The sequence below is a fragment of the Salvelinus namaycush genome, chromosome 10 (assembly GCF_016432855.1).
Source record: "Salvelinus namaycush isolate Seneca chromosome 10, SaNama_1.0, whole genome shotgun sequence".
Taxonomy (NCBI): Eukaryota; Metazoa; Chordata; class Actinopteri; order Salmoniformes; family Salmonidae; genus Salvelinus; species Salvelinus namaycush.
In genome coordinates, this window is record NC_052316.1 from 29,386,256 (window position 1) to 29,402,313 (window position 16,058).

Genomic DNA, 16,058 nt, shown 5'->3' on the forward strand with positions numbered 1-16,058 from the left:
AACAGACCCCTGTCCAACACCCCCCTAACAGACCCCTGTCCAACACCCCCCTAACAGACCCCTGTCCAACACCCCCCTAACAGACCCCTGTCCAACACCCCCCTAACAGACCCCTGTCCAACACCCCCCTAACAGACCCCTGTCCAACACCCCCCTAACAGACCCCTGTCCAACACCCCCCTAACAGACCCCTGTCCAACACCCCCCTAACAGACCCCTGTCCCAACACCCCCCTAACAGACCCCTGTCCCAACACCCCCCTAACAGACCCCTGTCCAACACCCCCCTAACAGACCCCTGTCCAACACCCCCCTAACAGACCCCTGTCCAACACCCCCCCTAACAGACCCCTGTCCAACACCCCCCCTAACAGACCCCTGTCCCAACACCCCCCCTAACAGACCCCTGTCCCAACACCCCCCTAACAGACCCCTGTCCAACACCCTCCTAACAGACCCCTGTCCAACACCCCCCTAACAGACCCCTGTCCAACACCCCCCTAACAGACCCCTGTCCAACACCCCCCTAACAGACCCCTGTCCCAACACCCCCCTAACAGACCCCTGTCCCAACACCCCCCTAACAGACCCCTGTCCATCACCCCCCTAACAGACCCCTGTCCAACACCCCCCTAACAGACCCCTGTCCAACACCCCCCTAACAGACCCCTGTCCCAACACCCCCCTAACAGACCCCTGTCCCAACACCCCCCTAACAGACCCCTGTCCCAACACCCCCCTAACAGACCCCTGTCCCAACACCCCCCTAACAGACCCCTGTCCATCACCCCCCTAACAGACCCCTGTCCCAACACCCCCCTAACAGGCCCCTATCCCTACACTCTGCGCCCCCCTAACAGGCCCCTATCCCAACACCCCCCACCCCCCTAACAGGCCCCTATCCCAACACTCTGCGCCCCTTCCCTCGCCCTCAGAAACCATTTGGCTCCTGGGATGGAGTAGACATTCAGTGGCATCGTCAGGCTGCAACTGAGAGGAGTGAGTTTTTCTGGAGTGACATCACTAGCCTCAGCCAGGAAAACACCTTGTGAGAACTGAGTTTATCATTATTGTTGTTATTCATGAATAGGATTATCAGCAGGATTATGTGTTCATTGGTTCAGTGTTTTTTAGTGTGCATGTTTTATGTTTTATTTTTTTTGTATTTGTTCTTTTCTTTTCTTTTTTTAAGTACTTTTTTTTCAGCTTTAATTTTGCAGATAGATTTGAGCTTTCATCAGTGCAGTGTAGTGTGCACGGTTTATGTCAGAGATGAAGGGAAGGAACCACACCAGCACTAAGGCCTTCCTCTATCAGTGTGAGCGAACCTCTTCTCAATGCATGATGTTGTTGTTTTGTTGAGCTGTGCTGTGCTGGGGTCCAAGGCCCCCTTCCTTCAGTAGCACAAACTACTGTACCCATCATGCAGTTGTCCATGTACTAATTAGTGTCTTATTGATGCTGCGCTAGAAGGAAGTCCAGCCTACACACAGTGGGTCCCCAGGATCCTGACTGAGACACACTGGCAGACACCACAGGCTGCTGGTTGTTCACGTCACCACATGGTGGTGCTGTTTTCCTGGCAACCTCAGTAGGAACACAGGATAAAAACTGAAGACACACCAAGTCGTATAAAGGACTGTTTTTAACATTATACTTTAACGTTCATTATTATGTTTTATATAAATGTTGACGTTCTTTGACTGTTGTAAAAAATGAGGAACGAGTGGAAACAGGAGAAACGTGATATCATTGAATGTTTATCTGATGATGTCACAAGTTGTTTAACCTTCAGCATAAAGTAGCCCCTCCCGTTCCATCTCCTCTACCCCCTCTCTCCCAGTCCTTCTCCTCTACTCCCTCTCTCCCGTTCCATGTCCTCTACCCCCTCTCTCCCAGTCTTTCTCCTCTACCCCGTTCCATCTCCTCTACCCCCTCTCTCCCAGTCCTTCTCCTCTACCCCCTCTCTCCCGTTCCATCTCCTCTACCCCCTCTCTCCCAGTCCTTCTCCTCTACCCCCTCTCTCCCAGTCCTTCTCCTCTACCCCCTCTCTCCCAGTCCTTCTCCTCTACCCCCTCTCTCCCAGTCCTTCTCCTCTACCCCCTCTCTCCCAGTCCTTCTCCTCTACCCCCTCTCTCCCAGTCCTTCTCCTCTACCCCCTCTCTCCCAGTCCTTCTCCTCTACCCCCTCTCTCCCAGTCCATCTCCTCTACCCCCTCTCTCCCAGTCCTTCTCCTCTACCCCCTCTCTCCCATTCCTTCTCCTTTATCCCCTCTCTCCCATTCCTTCCTCTCTACCCCCTCTCCCATTCTCCAGTGCCTTATCCTCAGGGTTGGGGAGTAACAGATTACATGTAACGGTAACTGTAATCCGTTACAAGCAAAAATATTGGAATCAGATTACAGATACTTTTGAAAAACTAGAAGTTTACCCTCGAGGATTACTTCTAAATTCAGAAAGGATGTTTGCGAAAAAAATATCGTTGACACTTCTCTGTTTTCTCAATGATATTCAAATCAGCATTGAAAAAGGCGCAAATGTATTAAGTTTGTTCCACCTGAGCGAGTCTGACCACAACTCAGAGACCACTATGATAACACATCAAATAGGTTCGATGTATCGTGGGAAAAGAGCAGGAAAGGGCTATTCTAGGCTACAGTCCAAGCTATGTCTTCCAATGGTGCGACTGCTGTCGGCATCCAAAGATTATCCAACTTGAATGAACGCTTGGAGGTAAGGATGACAGCAGTGGTGTAGTCTACGGCGATACGGATATCACTTATTATTGATATCTATATAGAGCACTGATGTGAATCACACTGCTGCTCTCTCATTGTGGTTGTTGTGGATGGCTGTTCACAAATCTAAATGTGCATTTGAACCCAATAATGGTTGAATTCAAGAAGTTTAAACTGCCTATCAATCATTGTTTTTTAAACCAGTGGACAGCCAGTGAAAAATGTGCTCTTGCAACAGCTGCATAGTGTGGATCCCAGCCTACGGAATACAAGTGGTGCTTTTATTTCGCAATATAATTAAAGTTGATAAAAATACAAATAAATCCATAGGCCTACTGGACACATGCTCAAACTCGCTCACTTTTGATAGACTTAAAGGGTCAATCTGTAGATGGTACATCCATTTTTGAACTTATAAATTATATATACCTGTATATATCCATTGATTCTTGAAGAATATAACTTATAAATGCCTCATGAGCTTAGTTCAACTGTCACACTCCATCAGAACCCAAAATAGAAGCTTGTTTTTCTCCAATGTTTGTAAACTTTGTAAATGTAATCAAACACTGTATAGCCTCATAACATACTGTAGTTAAAACTATAATTCTGATATCATGGATGGTCAGTCCTTACATCCACAGCTCTGTCTATTAATCGGAGAGTGGTTACATTTCTCCAGGCCCATCCCTCTGCTTTTTACCAAAACAGAGGCGGGGTGTCCATTTTGTTATTGTTACATCTGTGGAGTTGCCCTTTAAACAGCTGCATGTTATCAAGATATCATAGTGTCGCCAACTAAAAGGTAAACAATAGGCCTATAGCAAATGCAGCATATGGCATTAATTTTTCACATGTAAATAGCACTTTTCAGTAGTGCTCAAAGCATGCCATTCCATGAGCAAAGCATTTATATTTCAATTAGAATCAATGAGCCCAATCAGTCTCCATGACAACATCATAAACAACACAGTAGGGCTGGCTAATAAGTCCTTAGTTATGGGGTTATACTCAGGTAAAACAGTTTGGCTGATCTATACTTCTATATTTCCAAGTCCTATTCTTGAAGGTCAAGGGGTATATCATTTATTGGAATGACTGGAATTCTGATATACTTTGGTTTTTAATGTAAAGATATAATTTAATCGTATTATTATATGTCGTAGAAAGCGATGGGTTAGAAGAAGCCTACATAACCAACCCATAAAGTAAAATGTAACATCCATATATGACCAGCTATGTAAACTTTAACTTTGATTTATCCTGCAATAGATGTTGTTCAATTGGTAACATCAATTTTTTTTGTCTTCTTCTTATGCCTCTTAAGGGGAAAGTCATCAAAGATAAATTGAATGTAATCAGATTACGTTTCTGATTTACAATTTTGGACCGGTAACTAGTAACTGTAACAGATTACATTTAGAAAGTAACCTACCCAACCCTGCTTATCCTACAGGGCCTTCTCCTGTCTCTCCTCTACTCCCCTCTCCCATTCCATCTCCTATACCCTAGTCCCATTCCCTAGGGCCTTATCCTGTCTCTCCTCTACCCCGCTCTCCCATTCCATCTCCTATACCCTAGTCCCATTCCCTAGGGCCTTATCCTGTCTCTCCTCTACCCCCCCTCCCATTCCATCTCCTATACCCTAGTCCCATTCCCTAGGGCCTTATCCTGTCTCTCCTCTACCCCCCCTCCCATTCCATCTCCTATACCCTAGTCCCATTCCCTAGGGCCTTATCCTGTCTCTCCTCTACCCCCCTCTCCCATTCCATCTCCTATACCCTAGTCCCATTCCCTAGGGCCTTATCCTGTCTCTCCTCTACCCCCCTTTCCCATTCCATCTCCTATACCCTAGTCCCATTCCCTAGAGCCTTATCCTGTCTCTCCTCTACCCCCCCTCCCATTCCATCTCCTATACCCTAGTCCCATTCCCTAGAGCCTTCTCCTGTCTCTCCTCTACCCCCCTCTCCCATTCCATCTCCTATACCCTAGTCCCATTCCCTAGGGCCTTCTCCTGTCTCTCCTCTACCCCCCTATCCCATTCCATCTCCTATACCCTAGTCCCATTCCCTAGGGCCTTATCCTGTCTCTCCTCTACCCCCCTCTCCCATTCCATCTCCTATACCCTAGTCCCATTCCCTAGGGCCTTATCTTGTCTCTCCTCTACCCCCCTCTCCCATTCCATCTCCTATACCCTAGTCCCATTCCCTAGGGCCTTATCTTGTCTCTCCTCTACCCCCCTCTCCCATTCCATCTCCTATACCCTAGTCCCATTCCCTAGGGGCTTCTCCTACAGTGCCTTCTATACCCCCCTCCCATTTTTATTTAACCAGGAAAAGCCTATTGAGACCCAGAGTCTCTTTTTCAAGGGAGACCTGGCCAAGAAGGCAGCGACAATCAATACATTACAGAATTAAAACATACAACAATACAATACAACAACATGATCCAGTCTAAAAAAAACATTTACACTCCTCCGTAACCAAGTCTCCCATCAATATTTTAAATGAATTCAGTGGCACTAACATCAGTAGTGGAAAAAGTACCCAATTGTCATACTTGAGTAAAAGTAAAGATACCTTAATAGAAAATGGCTCTAGCAGTCTAAAGTGGCACAGCGGTCTAAGGCACTGCATCTCAGTGCTAAAGGCGTCACTACAGACCCTGGTTCGATTCCAGGCTGTATTACAACCGGCCGTGATTGGGAGTCCCATAGTGCGGCGCACAATTGGCCCAGTGTCGTCTGGATTAGGGTTTGGCCGGGGGAGGGTTTGGCCGGGGTAGGGTTGGGCCGGGGTAGGGTTTGGCCGGGGTAGGGTTGGGCCGGGGTAGGGTTTGGCCGGGGTAGGGTTTGGCCGGGGTAGGGTTTGGCCGGGGTAGGGTTTGGACGGGGTAGGCCGTCATTGTAAATAACAATTTGTTCTTAACTGACTTGCCTAGTTAAATGAAGGTTAAATACAAAGAAAATGACTCAAGTAAAAGTGAAAGTCACAGTAAAATACTACTTGAGTAAAAGTCTAAAAGTTTTTGCTTTTAAATATACTTAATTATCAAAAGTAAATAGAATTTCAAAAAATATACTTAAGTTTTAAAAGTAAAATGAGAAATTATTTAAAATTGCTTATATTAACCAAACTGTAAAAAAAAATGTTTGTGTTAATTTACAGAAAGCCAGGGGCGCACTCCAACACTCAGACATAATTTGCAAACTAAGCATTTGTGTTTAGTGAGTCTGCTAGATTAGAGACCGTAGGGATGACCCGGGATGTTGTCTTGATAAATGCGTGAATTGGACCATTTTCCTGTCCTGCTAAGCATTCAAAATGTAACTAGTACTTTTGGGTGTCAGGGAAAATGTATGGAGTAAAATCTACATTTTATTTAGGAATGTAGTGAAGTACAAAGTTTTCAAAAATATAAATAGTAAAGTATAGATACCCAAAGAAACTACTTAAGTAGTACTTTAAAATATTTTTACTTAAGTACTTTACACCACTGACTAACATATCTAGATGAAGCATGGATTGTAGGCTATTCCATGCCTATGGTGCACAAGACAAGAAGGCAGTCATGCCTAATACTGTAAATGTCCTGGGGACTTTAAGTAGCAACCACCTAACAGACCAGGTATGGAAACTGCTGGTGATAAAGGAGACCAGACTACAGAGGAAAAGAGGGAGTTTACCCAAACGGGATTTGTAGATGAACACATGCAAATGTAGCTTTCTGCACCAATAAAGCAAGGTCTAACCTATCATTTGGTACAAGGTGCAATGGTGGGTGAGTGAGTGACTTGGCATTCCCTAGGGCATTATCCTACAGTGCTTTCTCCTATACCCCTTCTCATTCCCTAGGGCATTATCCTACAGTGCTTTCTCCTATACCCCTTCTCATTCCCTAGGGCATTATCCTACAGTGCTTTCTCCTATACCCCTTCTCATTCCCTAGGGCATTATCCTACAGTGCTTTCTCCTATACCCCATTCCCTAGGGCATTATCCTACAGTGCTTTCTCCTATACCCATTCCCTAGGGCATTATCCTACAGTGCTTTCTCCTATACCCCTTCTCATTCCCTAGGGCATTATCCTACAGTGCTTTCTCCTATACCCCATTCCCTAGGGCATTATCCTACAGTGCTTTCTCCTATACCCATTCCCTAGGGCATTATCCTACAGTGCTTTCTCATATACCCCATTCCCTAGGGCATTATCCTACAGTGCTTTCTCCTATACCCCTTCTCATTCCCTAGGGCATTATCCTACAGTGCTTTCTCCTATACCCCTTCTCATTCCCTAGGGCATTATCCTGCTGTGCTTTCTCCTATACCCCATTCACTAGGGCATTATCCTACAGTGCTTTCTCCTATACCCCTTCCCATTCCCTAGGGCATTATCCTACAGTGCTTTCTCCTATATCCCATTCCCTAGGGTATTATCCGACAGTGCTTTCTCATATACCCCATTCCCTAGAGCATTATCCTACAGTGCTTTCTCCTATACCCCTTCTCATTCCCTAGGGCATTATCCTACAGTGCTTTCTCCTATATCCCATTCCCTAGGGTATTATCCGACAGTGCTTTCTCATATACCCCATTCCCTAGAGCATTATCCTACAGTGCTTTCTCCTATACCCCTTCTCATTCCCTAGGGCATTATCCTACAGTGCTTTCTCCTATATCCCATTCCCTAGGGTATTATCCGACAGTGCTTTCTCATATACCCCATTCCCTAGAGCATTATCCTACAGTGCTTTCTCCTATACCCCTTCTCATTCCCTAGAGCATTATCCTACAGTGCTTTCTCCTATACCCCTTCTCATTCCCTAGAGCATTATCCTACAGTGCTTTCTCCTATACCCCTTCTCATTCCCTAGGGCATTATCCTACAGTGCTTTCTCCTATACCCCTTCTCATTCCCTAGAGCATTATCCTACAGTGCTTTCTCCTATACTCTGTACAATCTGTAAAGATTGTCAATGTTTCGAGCTCCAGTCTTTTTCTGGATGTACCCGTGTAACCATTGATTTCTTGTTAAGCTAATATTTAACCCGTCACCGCTGTTTTTCTCTTGGCAGTATAACTGACTACATTTGAAGGTTTTATGTGTTTCTGATGGAAAAACCTACGAGAGGACAAGGAAGAACAATATGATTAAAATAGACAGGAAGGAGAAATTGCCTTTATTGTTTACCATAACACACATCATACACTATCATACAGCACGTTATTATAACAGAAGGACTAAACTAACTGAAGTTCTCAGTGGTGATGTAATAATGACTTGTCAATGGTGATGACATCTTGTTCTGTTGTCTCTCCTCCAGCTGACTATGAGGACTGGTTTCACCATCACTGACTTCTGAAGCTTCGGTTTTGACACTGGGATAGGGTATATTTTTACACTTTCCCTCATTGGTGCTGAGAATAGCTGGCCACTGTGACTCCCTTTTCTGTGTCTGTGAGAGAGAGTGAGACCAAGAGAGAGATTATTTGAAAAGAAGAGGAAGAAATGTGAGTGCAGGGAAGAGTGATATGATCCCTTAGCATCCCCCCAATGCTCAGAGCCAGGGACACAAAACCACATCCAGGGACACAAAACCACATCCAGGGACACAAAACCACATCCAGGGACACAAAACCACATCCAGGGACACAAAACCACATCTTGTTAGTTTGAGCAATGCTTTTAGATTTATTTGACAGAATATTACAGTAGTGCTATAACCCTTCACACAGTTGCTATAAGCCTTCCCTTTGCCCTTATGTAGACAGGATGGACCGATGAGCTGAGACATGCTCTGTAATGAACAACGCCTCAAAGCAATGTGGGAAAAACACTAGACTAGGACTCATATTTATATTACTATTTACAAATCATGTTCAATTACAACATTTTGATATCTGTCTATTTCAAAAGACACTGCTTTTGGTCACAAAAACGTGTTTATATTGTTATTCCATTATTTTCTCATCAATAAATAACTGTTCTCCAGTATAGTTGTCTTGAGTGCCGTCTCTTTAGTAACATAGGGAGAGAGGGAGACGGGGACACGGGGAGTAGTGTCACAGACCATTAGAGTGACGTGTTTTATGCAATAATAACGGTCAACCACTGGTCCACTAGTGTTCAAGCTCAGGTCAGAGGAAGTACAACAATGCTGACCTGAATCCCAAAACATCTTAAACCTCTGCCCCCACCTTCCCCCAGTCAGTCAGCCAGCCTGTCAGCCAGTCAGTCAGGGAGGGAGCGTCGCTATGTGAAGAGTAAAGGAATACGTATATGTGAGATGTTTGAGCTGGTAGTCCAGGGAAACGGGGACCGGGGTGGCGGGGGGGTTGTCTGACAGTAGGTGTCAGGGTACACTGGCGTGGGGTGTAGTGAGGATGTGAGCGGGGGTCTGGTCTGGCCTTCAGGGGGATAATTGGATTTGGGGGTCCCCTCTCCAGTACAGAAGGATTTGGGGGTCCCCTCTCTCTGCCAGGGATATAAAGGAAGTTGTGCTTGCTGGTAACAGTTTGGGTTTTGTCCCCTGAGTCTCCCCAGGGAGACTGACTGTTTACCTTCACCCTGCCATGTTCACATACTAATCAGGGGGTACAGAGGCTAGGAGCTAGTGTTACTAAGTGCACCACAATGTCTGCGAAGGCCTTTCTTACTGTGTATAGTGTGTGTGTTGGGGAGTATGTGTAGCTTTGTTGGAGTGAGAACATACAGAACAACTGACACACACACATACACACACATACATAAGCACACACACACACACACTCCCCGTACGAGATGCATGTTACACACACTTCAACACAAACACTCACACATTCACAAACTACAACTGCCACATGGAGTGTTCGGGTGGTAATAAATGAAAGGGGGTAGTCCCGCTCCGGGGGGCAGTAGATAGAGGGGGAAGGAGAATATAGATATACAGTAGTTATACTAGAGATCTCTGCTCCTTGTCTCTAGTACAGGTTAGTCTGTATAGATATACAGTAGTTATACTAGAGATCTCTGCTCCTTGTCTCTAGTACAGGTTAGTCTTGAGAGCATTGGGTTTCCGGTGGAAGGAGGAGAGCACGCCAGCGAAAGGCCCTGTCATACTGTCTGCCGGCTGCCACGCCTTCAGCAGCTCTGGAGCCTGGGCTGTGTGTTGGGCCATTCCTGGGTTAATGGGGCCTAGACTGGGCCAGCCAGGGGGTTTGAGCCCCTGCAGAACGGGGGAGCTGGAGGTGTTAGCATAACCACTGTTAGCAGGGGCGGGGCTGGGGCTGAGGCTGGCGGGGCTACCCATGTTCCCATTGGCTGAGCCGGGCAGCGAGGCGGTGCTGTCAGGGGTGGGACTGCAGGTGGACTCTTTTGATTCGTCGTCATCCGAGGAAGATCTGGGCTCGCCCTTTTTACCCCCGGTACAGCCATTGTTCCCTCCTGGGCCCCCGGTCCCGTTACCAGATTTAGAGTTGGCCGCACGCTCCACCTTACGGAACTTAGCCCGCCGGTTCTGGAACCATACCTGACGCAGACAGACGATATAGTTTAGTCTCATTGAAAAGTCTAAACATACAACCAGAGGAAAACGGCAAAAAAAGAACTACATATAGAAATACATACTATCTCTAGAATAAAACTCACATGAAGAATGCATAGATTACAATTTGGTAGATTGCAATACTTTTGACAGTAATTGGTTGCATCTAAAAAAAATACATGATGGTGTAGACCCATACATTTATGATTTAAAAAAATATCTATTGTGAATTCATTCTATTGTGAATTCGTGTTTTTCATCAGACAACTGGACTCACCTGTACCCGCGCCTCAGTAAGGTCGATCTTGAGTGCAAGCTCCTCGCGCGTGTAGATGTCGGGATAGTGGGTCTCTGCGAACACGCGCTCCAGCTCCTTCAGCTGTGAGCTCGTGAAGGTGGTCCTTATGCGCCGCTGTTTCCGCTTCTCGTTCAAACCGGAAGGGTCCGAGAAGAACTTATATGGAACTGCGGAGTCAACCAATCACAATAAAACCAATTCATTATTTGAATGAAGTATGGTATCAGAACAAAATGGATGTGTTGTAAATCCTAAACTCTGTTTTATTTTAGGCGTTTTTCGATTGACTATGTTATGGAGTTGATTTTGTCTGATCTGGTAGGTTATAGACTATAGCTTGACGATTTTTACCCCTGGAGAATACGTTTTTAATGGACTTGATCAATTCAACTAAGGGTATTTAGCCTACAAGTAGGATAGGTGAATATCGTGGTTCCCATGTTGATATCATTTATTATTCTGAATTAGTTGTATTGATGTTTCTCTTTTGCTTTAGTCTATGGCAATAGTAGGGCAATAGTCCAAAAGTAAAAAAATATCTGATTATATTTATGCAATTACCTAGTTGTAATTATATCATGAACTAACCTAAATCATTTGTAATTGGATCAAATTTGCCTAAGCTAAACATGGAATAACAGAATGTGATAGGCTATCAACAAGGGCATCAAATAATGTTGTGATAGACTAACCACCAACCAGTTTCATTCAAATTGATTTTAAAAGTATCATTGGAGCTGCAATAAAAACATATTTAAAAAAAAAAATATTAGCTCATCCAAAAAGTGTGTGGTAATTCGCTTGGTCTGGATATAAGCAGTGAAATAATCACGTTTTCGGCGCAGCAGCAGGTGTACGCTTTTCGAATATGGTGGCATAGCCTGCACTATTCAACCATTTGTTGACAAAAAGGACGTTTTTATTAGTTGTAGGACTATTAGTAGTTGCAAAACAACTTTTTTATGCTGTCAATGTACGTTTTGGTTTATGATTATTATTGAATTGTTATTATTATAAGACAGTAGTTGACGTATTATTATTGTTACTAAGTAGGCTATTGTTTGTTTGTTTCGGTTAGGTTTTTTTTGGACACTTGAAAACGAGATGGTGCATCTCAAGAGATTTCATCCTGCAAAATGTTTAATAAATAAATACATTTGCATGTTCAACCATAATGACATAAATCATAACAATGGAAATGTATGGCAATGTAGCAAAAAACAAACATTTGACTTGCGCAGTCGAATCATGACCACATAACGAAATGTACAATTATGGATAAAATAAATTGTATTGACTAAACAAATGACAAATTTGATTAGTTGATAATACAGATATATTTGCCCTCTAACGAATTTTACACTGATTGAATTACCCCATGCCAACGAACAAGAAACGAGAGGTTAGATTTGAGCGACCCTCAAAATTAAGAGGTATGAGAATATGAAACAGAATATTTATAATTTCGATTGATTTGGTTTTCAGTAATCAAATCAAATGTCTTACCTTCTTCGATTCGCCTAGTTGGCATAATCAAATAAAAAAAATGACATTTTACGCACGTATTTCAAATAAAAACCAGACGCTTGAAGTATAGTCAACATCCCCAGACATTTGCAGCTGGAGATGAAACACTGTAGTGAGAAACTGCTGCCTGATTTCCCGCCCATGCCCTCTGCGCGCTCTTACCTGTGGAATAGGGTGTGGGCTGGTGCTCGCGCAGGGACCCCAGTGTGCAGTTCGCGGTGCTGAGGGGCGCGCAGCCCGGGTTGGCACCGAACCCGGTCCGGATCGGGTTGTACTGGAACGAGCTGGCCTGGCTGCAGGAGCTGAAGTCCGCGTAGGCCGATGCCTCCATGGCCGCCATGCACGAGTCATATGAGTTCAGGTAGGAGTAATCCATTTTATACATGGAGACGCGAGAACGACAACTCTGGGAGAGCGCTTGATGAAATGTACTTCTCAGGATTCGAGAGGAATTAAAACGTTGAAGCTGGAAAAACACCACAAAATGAGTTCAGTTTTTCTAATTTCTCCAAGGACCAGCTTTAGGTCCCCGAGTTAGCAGCCCCTCTCTCCAATTTGGTTTTCTTGTTTTCAGTCAAAGCAGGATATTCTTTGACTATATATTTATTTCTTCACGTGTTTCTCTCTTCCTTGACAGCAATATTCCTGAAATCTCTTTCTTTCTTTTCTCTCTCAGTATCAGTAGCTTCCTCTTCCATCCACATCAGCTTCTCTCTCGCTCCCTGCCTGACCACCTCGCTTTGCGCTCCGTATGACAGCGCACCGGCCAGCTCGCGCAGTGTTTATAATAAACTTGGCAGTCCGCGAGACAATAGCGAGGCGGTGGTCTCTTTCCATGACAATGTCTCGAGAGTCTATTGGGGGGCATCGCGCACGGCCAGCCCCCTCCCACTACTCATGCATTACTAATGCGCGCGAAGTTAACCCCCTCAGCCAGACGTCTTTATGCAAGAGAAACTCCTGATATGATTCGGATTTCTGGAATTAAATATTTTATTTGATGTTGTTCGAAATGTCGCCTTTCTCTCAGCGTAAGAGTGATAGCCTATGTATGGGGCTTATGTGTCACCTCAGAGTGTCTGACTATAGAACCAAACTAAACGCGTTTCAATCTGTGGCTCCCATGGAAAGCTTTCATAAACGCATTGACTCCCCATAAATTGGTTTAAAGTTATTGTTCAGTGGCATACAACGTGATATGAAACACACTGGCGCGCGCCTCTTGGGCCATAAGCGTATAATGCCAACGGTGGTTATAGCACAATGTCAGCGTCTCCTCACAATCCGGGCTGAAATGGAAGTGAGCACTAAATCGATTAAACTTTATTAAATACATGAATTATCAGATGCATACATAACCACGATTATCCTCTCTGCTATCTCTAGGTTTGTAATTCAACAGTTTGTGAAATTAAGAGGTTTTTCGTTAGAGGAAAATAGCCTATATATATCATACAAACCCTTGGAGCTTGTGTTGCTAAATTAACCGTTTTACACGCGTGCAAAATTGATTATGGGTGTGTGGCCACTGGCCCTGTTTGTGTGTGTGTGTAATAATATAATACGGGTTTATTTGTAAAAGAGCGGCTCTCGATAGACACAGAGGGCTCTTCTCGTATTATCACCGCTTGACCAGTGGCCTGTCTAATGCCATTACAACACACCGCCCTGCCATGTTTATATCCCATTGAATTGCATCTTGTTGTGTCAGGACTGGGGTTTCTCCGCGCACAATAAGTCTCCAACAACATCAATAACGTCGGTAAATTTCTAGAAAATGTATGTTGTCTGAACGCACGGCACACAGTGGAGCCAGCCAGGGCGCGCGGTCAAGCCCGGTTCCCATGCAGGGAGTTGTCTTGCGTTAGAAGGACGGGGAGCACCGGGAGAGAATGGTCGTTCATATTTATCAATTATACATTATAAACTGTGTGGTTTTATTTCTGATTGGCTGACAGCCGTGGTATATCAGACCGTATTCCACGGGTATGACAAAACATTTATTTTAACTGCTCTAATTATATTGGTAACCAGTTTATAATAGCAATAAGGCACCTCGGGGGTTTGTGATATATGGTCAATATACCACGGCTAAGGGCTGTGTCTGCGTCCTGCATAAGAACAGCCCTTAGCCGTGGTATAATGGACAAATACCACACCCCCTTGGGCCTTAATGCTTAATTATATAACATCAACAACGCAATCTTGTAGGCCTATAAAATAATATACAATACAATAAATATCTGGTTATATTATAATAATAACATGGAGTCACAATAGTCATCAGTTCATTTTCGTTTCTGTCTCTGCTTTTCAAAGCTTAAAGGGGAATGGAAACACTTTAGGAAGTGAATCCAATATGGCGATTTACAGTTACAGTTAGCTCGAGTTCTAAATCCTAGTATTAACATTCCCCTTTAATCAAGGTCATTTTCATGGACTCGTGAACTCATGTTTAGTCTCTTGTATGTCTCATCTCACCGTTGTCTCCATTAATATGTATATTATGCATGTCGATAGACCTAAAGGCCTACGGGCACACGTTGACTTGTTTTGTGTTGTACATGGGGCTGGTTTTGTTGCTGTGTTTTGATTTCTTGCTCGGGTGGTTATTGTAAACCTACAGGCTCATAACTCGCAGGTTAAATAAAAAAATACAAATATGCCTACATTTCAATCAATTGTATACCTATAGGCTAATAGCTTACTCACTTTCCCTTCAACATATATCAATATCCTCTCAATACCGGTGTTGTTACGTTAAGCTGCTCTAAAGGCTACCACTAACTTTCCATTAAAAAAATATTGTCAACTTCAATGTAATATAACAAGTTGTTGTTTCAACACTGTATGCCACCGCGTGCTGTTTCAGCTTAATCAGTTTACTCCAGTTAATCAACTATATAAACGAATTATCTAAACAAAATGTCCGATACATATTTCCACATATGACTAACTGGTGTGTGATTGTGATATTTTCTGAAGCATAATTTCGGTTTGATCTGTATTCTATGTGTCTGTCATTTTGCAGGTATTCTGGGTGCACAGGTTCCAATGATTCGAGTTGCTCTCCTATTCCACGAGCTCAACAAAGGGTTTTGCGGTCCTTGGGGCGCGCACGAGCCGGACCCAGAATCATAACCCGGGCCCATGTACTTGCCCCCCCCCCCCCCCCCCCCCCCCTCTCTCTCTTATTTTCCACCACCGACCTGGCACCACTAGTCATAGAACTGTCGCACGCTCTGACTCTAACCCGGTTAGACACGGGCCGCCTCGAGCGGGGCGTCACGGTGCATTTAGGTAATTCGGGATTGAATGGCTGGTGCGCGGACGGTACCCCATCGCGCCACCGTCCCTCATCCATCACCTTGTAAATCATATGCACGCACTAGCTCTATCCCCAAAATGTATACGGTGCACTCACGTTACAGGCCTAATGCCTTCACAGAGGAAAGGAAATAGGCCTAAACATAAATACATAACGTGTTGAAGCCACACACACTTTCATCTGACTTTTTACAACAACAGGTGCATGGCAGCCGCCCGTCCACACTATAGCGTTCTACCTGCTGTTTCATAGGCCGTTTCAGCACCGTGTCTGGCTCAATAAAATGCTCTAAATAAAGGTTCAAATAAAGCAGGTGAATGTGACAGACCACTGGCCGTTCGGTTCTCAACTGAGTCCCCCTCAGGCCTCCTGATTGCGCTAGACTTGGATGGGGCTGGTGAAATAACCACTCTCCAATTCATACGATTGATGCAAGGATTGCAGTCCATGAAATCAAAATTATGGTTTTAAACTTATTTACATTTATTTGCTAGACTCTTAGAAAAAAAGGTTTTGGATAGTGACAAAAAGGGTTCTCTACTTGCTTCATATATGGCACCCCTAAAGGTTCTATATAGAACCGAAATTGGTTCCATATAGAACCCTATATTAAAGCCAAGGGTTCTATATGGAACCAATTTTGGTTC

At 44.4% G+C, this 16,058-nt stretch overlaps 2 protein-coding genes across 2 annotated transcripts in view; one reads left to right on the forward strand and one right to left on the reverse strand.

The window, feature by feature from the left end:
• inppl1a (inositol polyphosphate phosphatase-like 1a) overlaps window positions 1-8,728 on the forward strand; it is a 64,408-nt gene extending 55,680 nt beyond the window's left edge. The window contains exon 28 of the transcript XR_005477646.1: window positions 8,060-8,728. The gene's annotated coding sequence lies outside the window, so the exon portion shown is untranslated. The remainder of the gene's footprint in view (window positions 1-8,059) is intronic.
• Window positions 8,729-9,626: 898 nt separating this feature from the next.
• LOC120054520 (paired mesoderm homeobox protein 2A-like) lies at window positions 9,627-12,468 on the reverse strand. Its single transcript, XM_039001959.1, has 3 exons — window positions 12,246-12,468; window positions 10,536-10,723; window positions 9,627-10,243 (listed from the first exon to the last, which is right to left on the reverse strand). The coding sequence occupies exons 1-3, from the start codon at window positions 12,466-12,468 to the stop codon at window positions 9,758-9,760; spliced, it is 897 nt and encodes a 298-aa protein (XP_038857887.1). The 3' UTR covers window positions 9,627-9,757.
• Between the last annotated feature and the right edge of the window lie 3,590 nt (window positions 12,469-16,058).

What these genes read in the sequence shown, in the direction of transcription:
- LOC120054520 (XM_039001959.1), bottom strand. Translation starts at nt 12,468, where the DNA reads ATGTATAAAATGGATTACTCCTACCTGAACTCATATGACTCGTGCATG. An exon ending in GCCCACACCCTATTCCACAG is followed by an intron (nt 10,724 to 12,245) that starts GTAAGAGCGCGC and finishes TTGACTCCGCAG; the next exon opens with TTCCATATAAGTTCTTCTCG. An exon ending in TTACTGAGGCGCGGGTACAG is followed by an intron (nt 10,244 to 10,535) that starts GTGAGTCCAGTT and finishes TGTCTGCGTCAG; the next exon opens with GTATGGTTCCAGAACCGGCG.